General features: G+C 45.2%; 2 protein-coding genes across 3 annotated transcripts; one reads left to right on the top strand and one right to left on the bottom strand.

The window, feature by feature from the left end:
• Positions 1-1,740: 1,740 nt before the first annotated feature.
• Positions 1,741-9,040, bottom strand: tbccd1 (TBCC domain containing 1). Of its 2 annotated transcripts, none has more exons than XM_072397562.1 (9): positions 8,749-9,040; positions 7,371-7,435; positions 7,016-7,282; positions 6,741-6,893; positions 6,487-6,603; positions 5,267-5,516; positions 4,988-5,174; positions 3,313-3,828; positions 1,741-3,101 (listed from the first exon to the last, which is right to left on the bottom strand). In XM_072397562.1, the coding sequence occupies exons 2-9, from the start codon at positions 7,431-7,433 to the stop codon at positions 2,897-2,899; spliced, it is 1,758 nt and encodes a 585-aa protein (XP_072253663.1). In that variant the 5' UTR covers positions 7,434-7,435; positions 8,749-9,040; the 3' UTR covers positions 1,741-2,896. The 2 variants fall into 2 exon arrangements, with proteins under 2 accessions (XP_072253663.1, XP_072253662.1); XM_072397561.1 differs by having other exon boundaries at positions 7,371-7,453; positions 8,749-9,039.
• A 122-nt stretch (positions 9,041-9,162) lies between these two features.
• dnajb11 (DnaJ heat shock protein family (Hsp40) member B11) lies at positions 9,163-17,553 on the top strand. The gene is made up of 10 exons (XM_072397506.1): positions 9,163-9,338; positions 9,761-9,917; positions 11,979-12,076; positions 13,402-13,534; positions 13,730-13,872; positions 14,711-14,793; positions 14,875-14,932; positions 16,011-16,122; positions 16,206-16,365; positions 16,718-17,553. The coding sequence occupies exons 1-10, from the start codon at positions 9,265-9,267 to the stop codon at positions 16,780-16,782; spliced, it is 1,083 nt and encodes a 360-aa protein (XP_072253607.1). The 5' UTR covers positions 9,163-9,264; the 3' UTR covers positions 16,783-17,553.
• The last annotated feature ends 503 nt before the right edge of the window (positions 17,554-18,056 follow it).

Raw genomic sequence — 18,056 nt, forward strand, 5'->3', positions numbered from 1 at the left:
GTCCAACTGGGAGGCAGACCCTGAGCTCTCTGGAGGGATTATATTTCCCATCTGACCTGGGAACACCTCAGGATCCCAGAGAAGGAGCTGGAGTGTCGCTGGGGAGAGGGATGTCTGGGTTTCCCTGCTGCCTCTGCGACTTGATCTTAGTAAAGTATCTGTCAGTCCCACTGGTCTGGAAGGTGAGGGGGAGGGACCCCTGTCTCAGCAGGACCTGGAAAAACACTTAAAAAACTAGCTTGATTATTGTAAAAGCATCTTTAAAAAGTCAGTCAGACACCTGCAGCTCATCCAGAACTCAGCTGCTCGAGTCCTCACTGAGACCAAAGAAGTGGAGCACATCAGTCCAACTGTGAGGTCTTTCCACCGGCTGCCGGTCCATCAGAGGATAGACTTTAAGGTTCTGATGCTGGTCCATCAGAGGATAGACTTTAAAGTTCTGATGCTGCTCTATAAAGCTCTGAATGGTCCAAAATGCATCAGTGACCTCCTGACCCACTATGAACCTCCCAGACCCCTCAGGTCATCTGGATCCGGTTCTTTATCAGTTCCCAGAGTCAGAACCAGACCTGGAGAAGCTGCATTCAGCTTCTATGCTCCACATGTCTGGAACAAACTCCCAGAAAGCCTCAGATCAGCTGAAACACTCAGGATTTAAGTCCAGGTTGAAGAAACATCTATTTTCAGCTGCATTTGAGTTAAAAAACAGAATCATATTTTAACTCCTGATTTTATCTTTCATATATGTAATTTTTTCTGATTTTATCTATCGTTCTTACTTCTTTCTTTTGCTTAAATTTTAAATCATGCTTTTTATTTCTTCTGTAAAGCACTTTGAATCACCTTATCGTTGAATTGTACAAATAAAGTTGCCTTTCATGCATCAGATGAGACGCTTCTGCAGCCCTGCTCTGGTGTGGATATAATGGTACGACCCGGTGACTCCTGCAGGATTTAGGCTGCAGCGCTGAGCTCCTGAACAGCTAATGGAGGGTTTTCCAGCTGCCCCAGGTCTCCATGTGCAGGTGAACCACATAAATTAGACCGACGGCTACAGCTCAGCACAATGTTCGGTGTTGAAATGAAACCAACATGTTTTATCCTGTGGTTTCAGGTCATCTATATCCACAGCTGTGTTGTATGAGATTGCGGCTTCTTGTGCTTGTTTTTGTTTGTTTGTGTGTTTGTTTTTTCTCTGCTTTCAGGAGCTCCTGGTGCCTCTGAGGCTGGATTCCCCACAGAGACCATGGATTGTTGTCCGTTTTGTTTTTTTACAGGTGTAGCAGCTGGTTTTTGTTGCTATTTTTGTTCTGTTTCCTCTTCTTTCCTTGTCCCCCGGTCCGGTTCAGCTCTATTACATGTTATATAATGTAAACAAAAATAAATAAATGGGCATCAAGGGGAGCTTTACATTTATAAAACTTCCCTTGACAAAGCAAATCTGTTTGGCATAAAAGGTATTCAGATTACAGTTCTGCTGCCATAAAGCTGAACAGGACAAGGGGAAAAAAAAGAGAAAGAAATGAAACCAACATCTGGGATCTCGTCCAAAAGTCCAAATTCTGACTGGAAATAATACAGAAAACACCTGAAAAGTGAGAAATATCTTGAGCAGGACTTTAATTCAAGTTTATTTACATTAAATGGTGCTGCATAACCAAACTAAAACTTTATTTAAAAAGTGACGAAAGACAGAAACAACCAGAAATTGAGCAGAAAAACTTTTATTATTTCCTATTTTTATTAAAGTCAGTGTTGTGCTCTTCGTTCAGCAGCTGTGTGGAAGGACCCTGCAGCAAACAGCAGAACCACGTCTTCCTTTCAGAAGAACCCAGTCGATTCTGCCCAGAAAACCTGCAGCAGCTCCGTTGCATGTGTGTGAAAACGCTGAATTAAACCTGCAGATGTGCAAACAACTGGCTGAAGTACACTTGGAGGTATTAAATGCTCAGACTGGCTCCCGAGGAGGGGAAGTTTATGAAAAATAACCTTTCTGCAGAGCTAATATATACATATAATCATCCAGGTGAATTAATAATTAAATACATTTAGGACCAAGGAGCATCAGCTGTGGCATCAAACACCCAACAGCTCCTTCTTCTTGTTTTCCCTTAAAGAAAAAGGTTCATAACTAATAAATAATGCGACCTGAGCCTGTAAAAGTGGGTGAGAAAACACGTGAGATCAATTCTTTACAAAATAACAACAATCATGGGATCTGAGAGGAAATGAGGACCCTGTGAATGGAAAAGTGGGAGTTCGTGTTCTCCAGGATCTGGACCATGTTGAGCCTTTTAAGTCTCCGAAGTTTGACATTTTTCTAACATAATGTGAGGAAAAACTAGTTCTTGGAAGATTTATCAATCCTTTGAGAGACGGCAGCAGACTTAGAAAGAGCTCGGCCAGTGAAACTGGTTCCAGACCAGTCAACCAAACCAACGCAGAACCAGTTTAAAGTCCAACAGAGACTGTTAAAGCTGGAACAACAGGAGCTCTTCGCTTTCACTTGGTGCCTTAATATCCTTGTTATATACTGTATTTAAAGAAGCTCATCCAGATTAAAAAGGATACTCCACAGAACCAGCTGCTGTTGGATCAGAGGTTTGCAGTAATGACCTGGTTCTGTGGTGGAAAACAGAACTAAATCTTAGATTCACTTCAGAAGAAAAGGGTCTGTTTCTATTTGTGATCCAAAACCCTAACCCTATCCTCCCATTAGCTCGTTATGTCGCTCTACAACATGCCGATCCACTCCCTGCTGACACAGCGAGGACCGAGCTGCCTTTCCTGCAGAGGAGCTGGACACGCCTCCATAAAAGCTGGACTGACAGGTACAGCCTGTCTCTGCTCACCGCCACGCTGCAGTTATCCTGCCAGAAAGCACCCAAACAAGAGTTCAACAGGCCATCGGTGACTGCTGTCCGTTCCCGATGTCTCTGGCACCTTTAACTCGGCTGGTGTCCGTCGCCGCCCCGTCCGAGTCCCTCAGACTGGTTATTGTGGGCGGCAGCAGGCTGTCGAGTTCCTGCCGATGCCCCGTTTCCATGAGCCACTCGTGGAACTTTAACTCGACCAACTCCTGGAACTGTCGCTTCTGCTCCCTTCAGAGAAAACACAGAAGACAGAAAAGAAGAGGTGGGCTGCATCATGTGATGGAGTAGGGGTCAGGAGGGCTGTAGAACCCCCTAAAGCCAGTTTTCATACACAGCAGCTAAATCACATCCATATTGATCAGTTGGACGGCTTTTCCACTGCAGCACGGACTGGTCAAACTTATCTATAGGCATTGATCCATTAATCATCAACACTCACTTGTTCAGCCGGGCCTCCATCACTGTTTTCTGCCAGTTCTGAATCCTCATCTGCTTCTCAGTCAGAGCTGCCTGGTACGCAGCGGGCAGCCCGCCGGGCACCTCGCACGTGTCGCCCTCCATCTGGAAGGGCACAGCCAGCATGTGGAACTCAGACGGGGGCAGCAGGCGGTAGCAGGCGGCGTCTGGGCTGGACGACGCGTTGAGGCCGTCGCTCCCCAGAAGCAAAGGCTGATCCCAGACATTGGGCACCACAGCCAGCCCCACGCTGGCCATGTGGTCCTCTAAGGAGGGGTAGAAAGTGTGGAAAGGACCCAGAGTGATGTCTGTGTTCCCCGGCAGCAGCAGCGGGCGGATGGGGGTCAGAGAATGGATGGTGCAGCGCGAGGAGGTTCCGATTGCAATCCTCCCAGCCACACACACCAACCTCACGTTCTGGCAGCTGTGGACGTGGACGCTGGTCTCCACAGGACCCAGAACCACCGTACAGTCACGGCATTTATCCACACTGACGGATCTAAAGGACGCAGAAACAGAAACAGAGTTTTTTATCAGTTCTCAGCAGCTTTAAAGTGAATCTCTGGTCTGAGCTCCTTTATTCTCCAACACAGCCTGAACCCTCTGAGACGAGCTTTCTGTCATTTCTTTAAGGAGTCTTCAGGAATAGTTCTCCAGGCTTCTTGAAGGACATCCCAAAGCTCTTCTTTGGATGTGGGCTGCCTTTTGTTCCGTTCTCTGTCAGATGATCCCACACTGCTTCAATAATGTTGAGGTCCGGGCTCTGGGGAGGATTCATCCCTCCATAAGACCTGTTGCCACTGATTTTCAGTCCACTTCTTGTGTCATTTGGCACAGCTCAGCCTTTTCTCCCTGTTTCCCTTCCTTAAGAACGGCTTCTTGACAGCCACCCTTCCATGGAGCCCATTTCTGATGAGGCTTGGGCCAACAGTAGATGGATCAGCTGAAGGTCCAGATGCATCTCTCAGGTCCTGTCAGGTCACAGCTGGATTTTTTCCTCTTTCTTAAGGACATCACTTTCAGATCCTGTTCATCTGCTGTAGGTAGTTTTTTAGGCCTGACACTTCTTCTTTTGTCCTCCACTTGTCCAGTTTCCTCAAATGTTTTAAGGACACACTGCACACCATGCTGAGATATGCCAAGTTTTCAGCTAATAGCTCTTTGGGAATCACCTTGTTGCTGCAGAAATCCTATTTTCTGTCTGTCAAACTGTGTTTTCTTTGCTGTTTTTCATAGATGCAGCTAAAGAAATGGGAACAAATGATGAGTCTTTGTGACAGGCTGCTGGTAACAAAGAGCCTAAAGATCCAGTTTAAAATGGCTTCTTTGCTAAGTTGTCTGTTCTGTGTCGACACAACACTGGTTCATCCCTTGAGTTAGGAGCCTTTTTTCTGCCTGAATGGGTCAAAGGTCAGAGTTAACTGGCTTAACAAAGAAAAAACACATTCCTCTGAAAATGTTCAGGTACAAGGACTGAAGATGAGTGAAAAAGCAGAAAAACTCCTTCAGAAAGCTGGAGAACTGTTGATGAAGACCACTTTAAAAGATTATGGGAAAGTCTGGCTGCTTAGAAGGAAACAGAAAGAAATGAGGACAAAGACTCCTGCAGTGCTGTAATAATGTGACTCCATAACCCAGCTGACAGCAGCTGATCTTACCTGAGAGGTGAGAGGAGGTAAATGAAGGCGTCTGAGCATCTGTGGATTTTAATGTTGGCACCGGTCAGCTTGTCTGATGTTTTAGCCAGAGTCTGTTTGAAGACTTGAGACATCAGCACCATCTTACTCCCAGGTGGAGCAGTGTGGGTGTTCCTGGCTATTTTGGCTCTTTTCATGGCTCCTTCCACTGGAATTCACACAGACAACAACCAGACAGTCAAACATCTGCAGACAGGGAGGAAAGTACAGGATATCTCATGCCAGATGATTGTGGGGCACCTTGCTGAGCCCAGGCCAGTTTCTTCCCTGAGCGGAGGCAGGCGGTTATCCCAAAGGGGTTGAGGGCGAGGCTGTGTTGGAGACAGGAGAGGAGCTGATGGAGCGGGAAGGAGCGGCTCTGTGTGGAGTAGCCAGATTCATTCTGAAGCGGACCTTTGGTCAACAGTCGGTGGATGGGCTGAACGCCTCTTCCGGGGCCGACAGAGCCCTCCAGGAGGAGGCCCAAGCTGCGCACAGCCTCCAGAGATATCTGCCGAAACACACCCGACTCGTTTAAGGCTCATTAATGAATGCACAGCTCAAAACTCATCAAAGTGTAGGACGGAATCATCTTTAATTACTCTGGGTTTTCTGAAATCAGTGCAGCTGACAGCAGAACATTTCCAGCAGACGCTGGCTTCATCCGTCCAGCATGGCGGATGTGAGTGGGCGGGGCTTATCAGAAGGAGGCGGGGTCAACTTAAGGAGTCACTTACTTTTGAAATGTAGATCAGAACGGCTCGTTAAATGAGGAATACCCTAATATATGCTCCCAGGAACAGGAAGAAGAGATTTCTCTGTGATATGTCTGATGTTGAGGCGTGTGGAGGTCAGTCCCACAAATACTGCAAAAACCTTTCTAATGACGGTACAATGACCAGCTGCAGTGAATCCTGATCATTTACAGGAAGTCAGGACGATTGCTTTGCTTCAAGGCCAAGAAACGTTTGAGTCTCTGACGTAGGTCTCGACAGTAATAAGTACGTTAAATCTTGGTGGAAGTAATTGACTTTGTTGGTAAACTCCTCAGATTAACCTGCTGCGGGGTAGATCGGATCGTATGTTATGTTTATGTTTCTGTATTTATCAGACGCTTTTATCCAAAGCGACTTACAAATGAAGATATAACAGCTTTATAAAAAGCTAACAATAAACTACATAGAAGGAACCCAGGAGTCCGACTCTGTCAGAGGGGACAGAGTAGAGATAGGGTGCAGGCATAGAAGGAAGTGCAGAAAGATAAAGGTCAGAGATAGAGGGGGGAGGGAAGTACAGGGTAAGTGCTGGGATAGGAGATGCTCTCTGAAGAGCTGGGTTTTCAGGAGCTTCCTGAAGATAAGATGTTATGAGTGCTGAGAAACCAAGGAGAGCAGCAGATTCACATGATTCTCTGCCGGTTCCTTAGAAGAAGGGATCCGCTTCACTCGCTGTGAAGAGATGTGTGCTGACGCTGAACTGACCTGGAAGTCTCTTTGGGACTGTCCAGATTGGGACAGCTGGCCGGGCTCCATCAGCAGCTCCAAAATCTCCCCCAGATGGCTTTGTACAAATGACAGGTGAGCCTGATCATCCCAGTTCTGCTGATCAAAAGAAGAATAAAGACGGACTGTCAGCGACGCATTAAAGAACTGAGAGGTGGCAGCTTGATGAGATGAATTCAAACACGCAGTCACATCATCGGGCTGTTTTTTTTTGGTCCTTCACAGCACAGAACCTTGTTCTGAGAGCTCGTCTTGGCCTCTGATGGCGAGGGGGAGCGGGCGCGATGGCTGGGCCACTCTTCACCAATCAGGGACGTGCGCAGAGACACGCGATTGAGCTGCTGGATGTAAAGGAAGAGGAGGAACTGCAGAGTGTCCACTGACAGCTGGAAACAAAGAAAGAGCTCAGCATCAGTGTGGAGTCTGAGAGAAGAGTGACAACCATAACTTAACCAAGACGTTCAGCAGTTAGGGCAAAGTCACTGTACTCCACCCGACAGTTTCTCACCTTGTTCCTTTGCTGGTCCAGTTCGCTCTTTGAGGAGCACTGGGACAGACACTCGGCCCACTCCAGTCTCTCCTCTGGGGTGTGCCCCAACAGAAGGTCAAAGGTCTCAAAGTAGAGCCACGCCAAGTCCTCTGGGAGCTGCAGCTTTCCACAGGCAATGTGCCGCCACAGGGGCCAGGCCAGAGCGGGGAAACAGCCGTCCCGCGTCCTCACGTAGATCGCCATCTTTCGCAGGTAGTGAAGGCTGAGCTTGGAGGAGGGAGCCACCTTCAATGGCATTGACTCGAGTTAATTTAAAAGGTTTGCACGCTCTGGTTGACATCATCACAGAGAGCAGCTGTAAGAGTGTATTCACCTGCAGGGCACCCAGCAAGAAGGGCTCCATGCGTGGCCATATGCTCACCCTGTCCTCTTCCATATCTGAAGAGAGATAACACACTTATGGTGCCGTCAGAGACAAAAATATACATTTTTTTAATTAGCCAAAACATCAAGGATGCTGCAGAGCCACGATTAGCCTGTACGGCAGTCGCATGGTCCATGTCTTTTGTGCATATCGCAGCCTTATGTTCAGATAAACTAATGCAACGCGAGTCAGATTTACCTCATAGACTGACAGGAGTGTGTATAAAATCTAAGCTGTGGTTCTGTGAATCAGCCTCTGTGATACTGCTTTGCACAAAGCAGACACTGTTAAATCTAATCAGCATTTCCAAGCTGAAGTCGATAAATTAGTTCCCAGTGCAGATCAATATAAATATGTTCGCTGGAGCCAAAAAACCTTAATGATCTTGTCAGCTCTTGTCACATGACCTAACTTGTCACTTGTAATGCTTTTTTAAATATCTATTTTGGATTATATTGACTTTGCTTTGAGATCTTTAGATGCTACTCATCAGTCTGCACAAGAATGCATTACTGGTGATAGTTATGGCCATCATTGTGAGCTATATTATTGATTTATAAAGCCCTTATTGATCATTTACCCTCTCACATCAAAGTTATCCTTCAATAGTGGCTCTAATAAGACCAATTCAAATTATTAGATTACATTACAGACTATCTTAAATTTAAGTTATCTCTTTCCAAGGGTTTTATTTGCTCCAAATCATCTGAAATGCATTTATTGGTTCCATTGATTTGTCAGTTTAGTTACAGTTTTTCATCCAATCTTTCACACTGTAAATGAGGCCTACATATCTCAATGTACACAGGGAAGTAATAGTGGAAAATACAGCACGAATATGACCTTAACATCGTGGTACTGCACACCTTCTCATTCAAAATGAGTCGACAAGTGTCCAAACTCGGGACGCGTACTGAGTCATTATGAACCCTCATTTCAACCACTTTAACACTGAGAAACTAAGCTGTAACAATATGAACATTGGCTGTTAACTTTCCTCTCGGATCTCGGCAGAAAAGCTGAAATCTATGCGCTGTTTACGGAACATGGCGACAGCTGTCTCCCCTGTAATGCTCCCATGACAACCGCTCATGTCATCAACACCTGACATGCAATCATTCAATTAAATTTTGACGTGTTGACGCACAAAAGTAGCTCTTAGCTGAAACTACTCGTGTTAAACCGGAAATAAGCAAACGTTGGAGCCACTTAAATGTTAGAGAAGGGCAGGTTTCCGAGCCGTTTATCCTAAAAGTTAACTTCGCTTAAGTTTGCCTCCTCAGCTAACTTAGCTTCAGTTAGCTAGCAGTGCTAGCTGTGGTCCTACCGTCACTGTGTCCTCGCGCAGGAAACGTTGGGTTCTGTTAGAGTGGAAAACGACTGATGGGTCACGCTTTCATAGGGCAGAATATTGATGAATCGAGTACAGTTGATGCGGTCGGTTGTCAGACACATCTGCTGTGTGTGTCCTCCTTCCTATTTGGCGCCCTCCCTTCCAGGCGCGCGCAACTCTCGGGGGCGCGCTTGAGCCTGCATTGTGGTCTATTTTCGCCTACTTAGAAAACACATCCCTCTTCTAATGCACTTTTTTTAAAAAACAAATGAATTGTGAACCTCACAGAGCAAATCTGAACACATTAAATGAGCGGACGGTGGACTCATGTCAGGTGTGCGCGGTGTTTCTTTAACGCTGGGCGGAGTTTTGCCGGAGAGGCGGATTGGTGACACGCCGTGGGAGGGCTCTCCGTGACAGGAGGAAGAAGGCTGGTGACTGGCAGCGGGTTCCTAGCTTAAAAAAGCCGGTTGTACCTTCGCTGCTACCTCCTTTACAAACCCGGGATCCATGGCTAACAAAGGGATGAACCTGTATAATGTGTGCTGCTTGCTGCTGTATGTCGTCACGGCGGTGCTCGGGGGGTAAGTGGCTCGCGCTCGGAGATGAACGGACTCGGCGGTGAACTAGCATCGCCTGCTGGTACACATGTTCCACTGTGATTGGTCTAACCGTGTACTCCATGTGTGGAGCACAAACACGCTCTCAGCTAACTCGCTAAAAAGGGTGAAATGTTTCACCGGTCAGCAGCAAAGTGTTTTCACCCAACAACTGACGCTTTTGACTTTAACGGTCACGTTTAGGGGTGGTTAGCATAGTTAGCTGGAGGCTAACTCTCAGAGGAGTGACACTTCTCTTCTGGGACTGTAGCTAGCTGGTGTCTGAATGTCTGGATAATCTCTAAATGTCACCAGCAGCAGAGCTGTTTATAATGTCTCCTTGTCTTGAACACTTTGATAACGTTTCCATCATCACCTGTGTTTTTTTTCCTCTTTCTCCATTATAGGCGAGATTTCTACAATATTTTGGGTGTGAGCAAGTCGGCAACAATCAGAGACATTAAGAAGGCCTACAGAAAGCTGGCTCTGCAGTTACACCCCGACAGAAATCCGGACGACCCCCAAGCTCAAGACAAATTCGCAGATTTAGGCGCAGCTTATGAGGTGGGTCTTAAGCTATTGTTGTACACCTGATACCGGTGATATCTGATCTGATCTGATGAGGTGAGGTGTGCAGCAGACTTGTTTGGGTTATCGACACGTTTCTACCCAACCAATGTCAGGAATGTCTATAAATATAAACGTATATATTTGATTTAAATATCAGTTTTTGTGCGGAAGTGTCTGTGGCTTCGTAACAAACGTCCTTTGTACGCTTGCCACTTGGTTGTCGTTGGAAACGCTATGAGCTCAGTGATTGGCCGACTAGACCGTGTGGCTGCATCTGATTGGCTAAAATGCAACACAGCTGGCATAATGAGAAGCCTTCGTTGGATGAGTGGGCGTGGACTCAGCTAAGCGCTGCAGGTGTTTTCGTCTTAAATGTTCACATTACCTAGTGAAAAGACAGGATGTCACCGGATTTAAGAGCAGTTTTGAACATTCCGGTGATGGTTCATGGGAGTTAGATAACGCTAGAGGTTGATGAAAAGACTGAAGAGTGAATAACAATAAATAAATGTTTTAAATGCAGATGTTGTTGGTTTTATGTTTATATACTGCTGATAAATGCTGAATAAAGATATTGAAGTACAATTTCACTGATTACTCATAGGATTAGATGTAAAGGGACTTATTAAAAAAACAAAACCCATGTGCATTGATAAGAAATTCAGCGATAAGATTGCATAACTTGACCCAACTCTCATTTCCAAAATCAAGGCTAAGGTCACAGTGTTGAGAATAAACTCCTCTGGTCTATCAAATGAGGTTTGGAGGGTGATTGCATGTCAGCTGCCAACATGTTTACATCCCCTGGATGTGAGTTTATGAAGTAATGCAACTGTAGGTTACATCCACACACCACAGAGAGTGAAACCATCAGAGCAGGATGTCGGTGGCAGCGGCGTTTTATGGCTTCAGATTATCGTAAGAATCCGTGTGCCACAGCACACCTGTTTTTTTTACCCCTCCTGAGCTCCATACCCTTGGGGTCAAACAGCTCGATCAGTTGGCTCCCTGCATCTTCTGATACTGCACACAGCTGTAACCATTGGTTACCCCACATCTGCATGTTGCAGCCATTTCAGCTCACAGGAATGTGGCAACATCTTCCAAGTTAGTGTGGTTTCTGCCTCTGAACAGATGCAGCTTTTGGCACCAACTCTGTAAGGAAATTATACTAATTATCACACTGTGTTTATGTGCTAATATAGAAAGAATTTTCTTGTTACTCTGAGTTAAATTAACTCAAGACATTTTGTAGACATACTGTAGGATTATGAGTTAATGCTGGTTTGATTTATTCTCGATGGTTTGACTTTAATCTTCAAATGTTGAATTTATTCTTGACATTTTGTGCTTAAACTTTAATTCTATACCAACTTTATTAGTTTCTTTCAACCTCTAAACAGTTTTTAGGGTTCTCCAAATATCAGCTTTATCTATTCTCTTAAAATTGAAATAAATAACCTTGTTTTTCCCTGTTTGCGGCGAGCACCAAAACTGACATCGCAGTAGTCTGCTTTGGAGTTGTTTTAGCTGGTTGTGCACTTTTAGATTTTTGTGAGGGGAGTGTTTGGTAAAACAGGAAGTGTGAGAGAGATGGTCCATTCCAACAGATGTAAATGTTACAAAAACCTTTTTAAAGGGAAACCGTGTCGGATTTGCATGTTTTTACTTCTTCTAGTGAATTCCTGTGTTGATTTAAAGCAGTTTTTTTGAGCCCAGCACGCCTGCTGCGGCGCTATAAACGGGTTAAGGTGCCGTGCAGAAGTCACAGTTTGCTCACTCAGCGATCAGCATGAAGGGATGGTGAATGATTTATAATAAAAGCAAAAGTCCAAGCAGTCAGACTGTGTTTATGTCCGGTTTTTATCTGCTGCAGAGGTTAAAATTTCTTTCAAGTTGTTCAGAAAACTGAGGTTTGAAGAGGCTGTTTCTACATTTCTGACTGATTATTAACCTGCTCATAAATCCAGTGTTTGTTGCATCTGTAAATATTACAGCTGACTGAGTCAAAGCTGCGTTTCTGCGGGTTTTGACTGATGGGATGTTTGTTTGCAGGTTCTGTCAGACGAGGAGAAAAGGAAACAATATGACAAATACGGAGAGGACGGGCTCAAAGAGGGTCACCACAGCTCTCACAACGACATCTTCTCCAGGTTGGTGTTCAGCAGCTCAGAGCTTTTCACCCAGAAGTGGTTCTGATGCCATCCGGCCTGTGGATGGGTCACAGTGACAGTAGCTCCAGTTCAAATGTCCCATCGTAGAAAAAGCACATCCTTATTACTCTATGGCTGTAACAACCAGAGGACTCGTTTAAAGTTTAGTCTTTCCTTTCTGAGAGAGCAGAAACAGATAATCAGTCTTGTAAATTACATGTTTCCTGCAACAGAAAAGCTGTTTCCAGGGAAAAAATTACTTTTCTTCATTATTTAATATTTTTATTAACTATAATTTCCATAAAAACACAAGACAGTGTCTTTTTAATAGCTCCTTAAATTAGGAGTGGGCCATATGGCAAAAATATCATCACGATTTTTTTAAAAATAAAATCACGATTTCGATTTTATCGCGATCTTAAATTGAAAAGTGAAAAACAGACGGTATTTTCGGCTGGGCAGCTCGTACCGCGGCTCAACTACTTGAAGCAGGCGTTCGAACCGTTTCTACCGTCTTGAACGGTATCGATACTTTGCAAGATAACAGGTAACTGCTTCTGTTCTTTCTATCGCTTGCTTGACTTGTCATAGGAGTGACTTTGTCAAATACCTGTGTTAATGTCTGCTTTAGTCTTAGCTAGCTGCTGCCTGCGGTGCCGCCGGGCCCCTCGCTGTTTAGCCCTCAGCATACTGTTTGAGATGCTTCTTCTTCAAGTGATTGAACAGGTTCGTCCTGTTGCCACCCGACAGCCGAACCTTTTATGTGCAAACTTTGCAAATTACAGGTTGTGAAAAATCCAAACCAATTCCATATAATGGAGGTGGAATTCATTTTAGCGACCAGCTCCTCCGTTTGGCTTTCAGCCACGGCTCTCCATGCAGCTACACACACAAACAAGGAGGCGGGTAAGAAAGCGCGTCACTGCCCGTAGTTCGCTGTGATTGGTCGGTCAGGTTGATGACGTAACACGTCCGGTGCGTCGGTGCGTCAGCATAGAACTGCAATTTATAGAATGTGCCCGAGAGATCCCACGATCTCAGCAGTTTGACAGATTGTTACGGATCGTCTTCACGTTGCAATCGATCACGATTTAATATCGTCACATCGCTCAGCCCTACCTTAAATTACCTTAAATGGAGCTTTTTCATCTTTTGAGCAGGACAGAAGTGCAGTAAGAGCTTTCCTGGATAAATGACACGTGTATGCTGTGCACGTTCCTGTGAGCTTCAGCTGCTGTGTGGAGACACGGAAGTGATGAATAAAAGATTAAAGTGTGACTTTTATGGATCCACTGACGCCGCCCCTCATTCTGTCCCCTCTGAAGCTTCTTTGGAGACTTTGGCTTCATGTTTGGAGGCAACAGACAGCAGCAGGACAGGAACATCCCCAGAGGAAATGACATCATACTCGATCTGGAGGTCACGCTGGAAGAGGTGTACTCTGGGAACTTTGTGGAGGTGTGGAGCAACTCCTGCTTTCTGCATTAACAACCTGCACTTGTTGTTTTTCCATGTTTGTAAGACAAAGTGGAACTGAGCTGTGTGGTGGACTGACAGTTTTCCTTAATTTATCAAACAGCAGAGCTTTCTGGTTCACTTCCTGCCACTTTACCTGTTTTTTCTGACTTTTCTGGGAATTTCTCGGTGGCACAGGTGGTGCGGAACAAGCCCATAGCCAAAGAAGCTCCTGGGAAAAGGAAATGTAACTGCAGACAGGAGATGAGGACGACGCAGCTCGGACCGGGTCGCTTCCAGATGACCCAGGAGACGGTGTGTGACGAGTGCCCCAACGTGAAGTGAGTAAAACTCCTGTTTTCACTGATGACCTCACAGAAATGCTGCCAGTTTGTGCAGCAGAGACTCTCATGATCTCACCGGGCTGATACCAGTGCAGCTCACATGCATTTAATCCGTTTTCTGCCTCCAGCCGCTGTGTTGTTGGATATTTGAGATTAAAAATGGCAGCTTGATGAGAAATCTAGAGACAAGATGAGAATAAATATAGATGAGGAAGTTATTTGTGATCCTCCCTTTGGATCGTAGGATTACAGCCGTCACTCCTCACATAAACCAGGTGTAATGATCCTACAGGGAAGGGGAAGCAGCTTTCCCTCTTGGATCATCACCACAGTTTACTCAGAGCTGTTTGAGCAGCGATAACATTTCCGACTGCAGCTGTCACCCTCGCACAGGGTCGGAAAATGAGCTGAAAAACAACGTTTTTCTCCAAAGAAATCTGAATCTTCCCAACATTCGCCTCTGCAAACTTAAAACGACACAAAGAGGATGTTTCATTGGATTTATGTGATAAAATAACAGGGTTTTTGGAGCTTTTTATGTGAAAGGAAAGGAGAGGAAAGCTCTTTTAAAGCGGGTTGTCTTCCAGAGAGTCCACAAAACCACCAAAGAGCCCCTAAAACATCGAGCCGGGTGTGATGAGCAGCGAAACATTGATATCAGAATCATAACCTGATCGTAAGCCGTGTTTAACGATCATCTTATGGTCAGAAAGTTTAATGGGTTTCTTTTTGGAAAAAGGTGACTTTCTTCTTGCCTTTTTCCCAGAGATATTAAACTGTGAGTTTGTTCCAGAAGTGTAAAGAGCAGCAGAAAACTAACGTTTTCCTCCTTCAGGCTCGTGAACGAGGAGAAGACGTTGGAGGTGGAGATCGAGCAGGGAGTGAGGGATGAGATGGAGTACCCCTTCATTGGAGAAGGTAAACCTTCTGAAACTCAGTCTGAATCTGTATTTATTTGTCTTAAATCAGCTGTTTCTGATATCTGACCTTTGGCCGCAGGGGAACCGCACATCGATGGCGAACCGGGAGATCTGCGATTCCGCATCAAAGTATTAAAGTATGAGCTGGCTTCATTTCTGTTTCTGTATTTATCAGACGCTTTTATCCAAAGCGACTTACAAATGAAGATATAACAGCTTTATAAAAAGCTAACAATAAGCTACATAGAAGGAACCCAGGAGTCCGACTCTGTCAGAGGGGACAGAGTAGAGATAGGGTGCAGGCATAGAAGGAAGAGCAGAAAGACTTTATTATTCACGTTTTAGCAGTTATTTGGTTAATTTAAGTGCAGATGTTGTCACAAAGGCGCATCATCAACCACATCATTGTGAAATGTTGGTTGACAAATCCATTTTTAGACAAAATGTGACCTTTTCTTGTAGAATTTTGGCTAATTTTCGGGTCCTACTTGCACCGAGGATTTTCTTTTGGGTGCCAGGATTCTCAATATTGACCTTAAAGTCAGAGTAAAACTGAAATAACTGCAGAACAATGTGTTATGAACTATTCGGTCAAGCATAGAGTTTATATTTCTGTATTCAGCAGACGCTTTTATCCAAAGCGACTTACAAATGAAGCTATAACAGCTTTATAAAAAGCTAACAATAAGCTACCTAGAAGGAACCCAGGAGTCCGACTCTGTCAGAGGGGACAGAGTAGAGATAGGGTGCAGGCATAGAAGGAAGTGCAGAAAGATAAAGTGCAGAGATAGAGGGGGGAGGGAAGTACAAGGTAAGTGCTGGGATAGGAGATGCTCTCTGAAGAGCTGGGTTTTCAGGAGCTTCTTGAAGATAGACAGGGACGCCCCTGTTCTGGTAGCGCTCGGTAGGTCATTCCACCATCGTGGGACGACACATGAACAGAGTTTGGATTGTCTTAGGCGTGGTGTAGGAGCTGCTAGACGACAATCCTGGGACCAACGGAGGGACCCAGTTGGGACAGAAGCCTTTGCAGGAGCATTCAAGTAGATGGAGCCGTTCCATTAAGCTCTTTGTAGCTAACATCAGGGACTTGGATCTGATGCTAAGGGCAGCCAGAGGAGCTCAAGTTAATTTCTGTGTGTATTCATGGTTTCCTGCTGAATGTGGGATCAGTGGCACACAGTCGGGTGACTTCGGGGTTTCTTTCCCTTTCAGACATCCAACGTTTGAGCGCCGCGGAGACGACCTCTACACCAACGTCACCATCTCTCTGGTCGAGGCGCTGGTCGGCTTCGAGATGGACATCGTGCATCTGGACGGACACAAGGTTCCTTGTTTTTCTGTAGCGCTCACACTGATTAAAAAAAGAAACGCGTGGGACCGAACCGGCTGACTGTTTCTGCCCGACAGGTTCACATCGTGAGAGACAAAATCACCAAGACCGGCGCTCGCATGTGGAAGAAAGGGGAGGGTCTGCCCAACTTCGACAACATCAACATCCGCGGCTCGCTCATCATCACCTTCGACGTGGAGTTTCCTCAGACACAGCTGGACGACCAGCAGAAAGACGGTGAGGCGAAGACCTAGATTACATCTGGTTGCCATGACAGCAAAAAGCCCCCATCAGGGGAATGCTTCAGGTTCTCCTATCAGAATCTCCACCTGCAGCTTTTCTCTGACTATAAACTTTGTCTTTAGGGTCATAATATCTGTTAAAGGTGAACTGATACTGATTTTTAGCGTTAAACCCATTCTAACATCGGCCTCCTGGATGGAGTGAAATGCACCACGGGTCGAGCCGATGGTCACGTCTACCTCTTACAGTCACGGACGAAGGTTTCGCTGCAGATCTTTTACCTCAGACTGCAGCCACATGTTGTTGTTCCAGCTCTTCTTCACGGGTTGTCGCTCTGTTGTTGCAGGTATTCGGAGTATCCTGAAGCAGGGATCTGTACAGAAGATTTATAATGGACTACAAGGATATTGACCCACCGAGCCTCGCAGCCTGGACTGATTTCTACACACACACACTCACACACACATGTTCAGTCAGCAGGGGGCGTGTTTCCGGCCAGGGTGTATTTATTATTTCCAGACTGTTCTCAGGACGGCTTGAATCCAGATAGCTTTTACTTTTTAATGTCCTACATCTTGTGATGTCACATCTTTCTGGCCTCTCGCTGAGATGTACCTGGAAGCTAAAACCAAACTCTGACCACTGATCTGTCCACATTTGGCCCTTTTTTCTTCTTCTTTCCTCTCTTTTACAGTGAGTTTTATGAATGTAACAGCGCCACCTGTTGGGTCATTGTGCTCTGGCCTGATTCCTGTTCAGTAACACTTTGTAAATAGGGAAGAACAAAGCTCATTTGTCTGTGTTTCGCCCTCCTAATTGATGTTTTCTGCCTCGCTGCACAGCCCCCTGTGCGCACCTTGTCGAGAGTTGACCTCTTGAATTAAACGGTGATGATGGGTTTTTAATCTCAGAGACACGACTGTTTGCTCAGTTCTGACACCACTCTGGAAAAGTTTCCTTCTTTTGCCCCTCTATAACACACAAATGACTCAAAAGGACTTCAGCCGTGTTGGAGAACTGGTTTTTAACCTGGGTTTTTAGGATCCCTGTTTACTGCAGCGCTGCCTCCCAGATTCAAGTGTCAAGGCCTTAAATGTGAATTCTTTGGCCATTTTTACATGTTTTAGGGGATTATGTTCTTTTGACTGACAATATAAATAAAGATTTATACAAATTTGATAAGTTGTCGTACCCCAAAGACACCAGTAGGTGGCACTTTAAAAGCATTTACTACAAATGTCAGATAAAACTCAGGCCTCGGTGGAGCCTTCAAGCTGCTGGAAGTGAAACTCGGGGTTATTCTTACCCTGAGATCAGCCTGTTGGGTGGATCGTGGATCTGAGATATCTGAATTGGCACGAGAACATTTCCATCCTGTGCATCAGCTGTTCCTCTCCTGGTGGGCTGGTTGGTTATCAGTCCATGACATGAACATGTTATTGCTGTGGACTTTAAAAGGACTCTAGATTAATAAAAACTGAGTTTCAGTTAGCTTTAGTTTTATTTATTTGTTATAAATAAACTTTAAATTCTTCCAAGTTGGTCTGAAAGTCAAAGACACGTTGAACACCCGTTTTGTTCTTATGAAAACAGAAATAATCACAAAGTTTGAAGATTTACATTTAAAAACTGAAGCGGTTCTTTTCATTAACACTTGTACAGAGTTGCAGAACCAACTGAGGGGT

Source organism: Leuresthes tenuis, unplaced genomic scaffold (assembly GCF_036924035.1).
Source record: "Leuresthes tenuis unplaced genomic scaffold, fLeuTen1.0.hap1 SCAF_12, whole genome shotgun sequence".
Taxonomy (NCBI): Eukaryota; Metazoa; Chordata; class Actinopteri; order Atheriniformes; family Atherinopsidae; genus Leuresthes; species Leuresthes tenuis.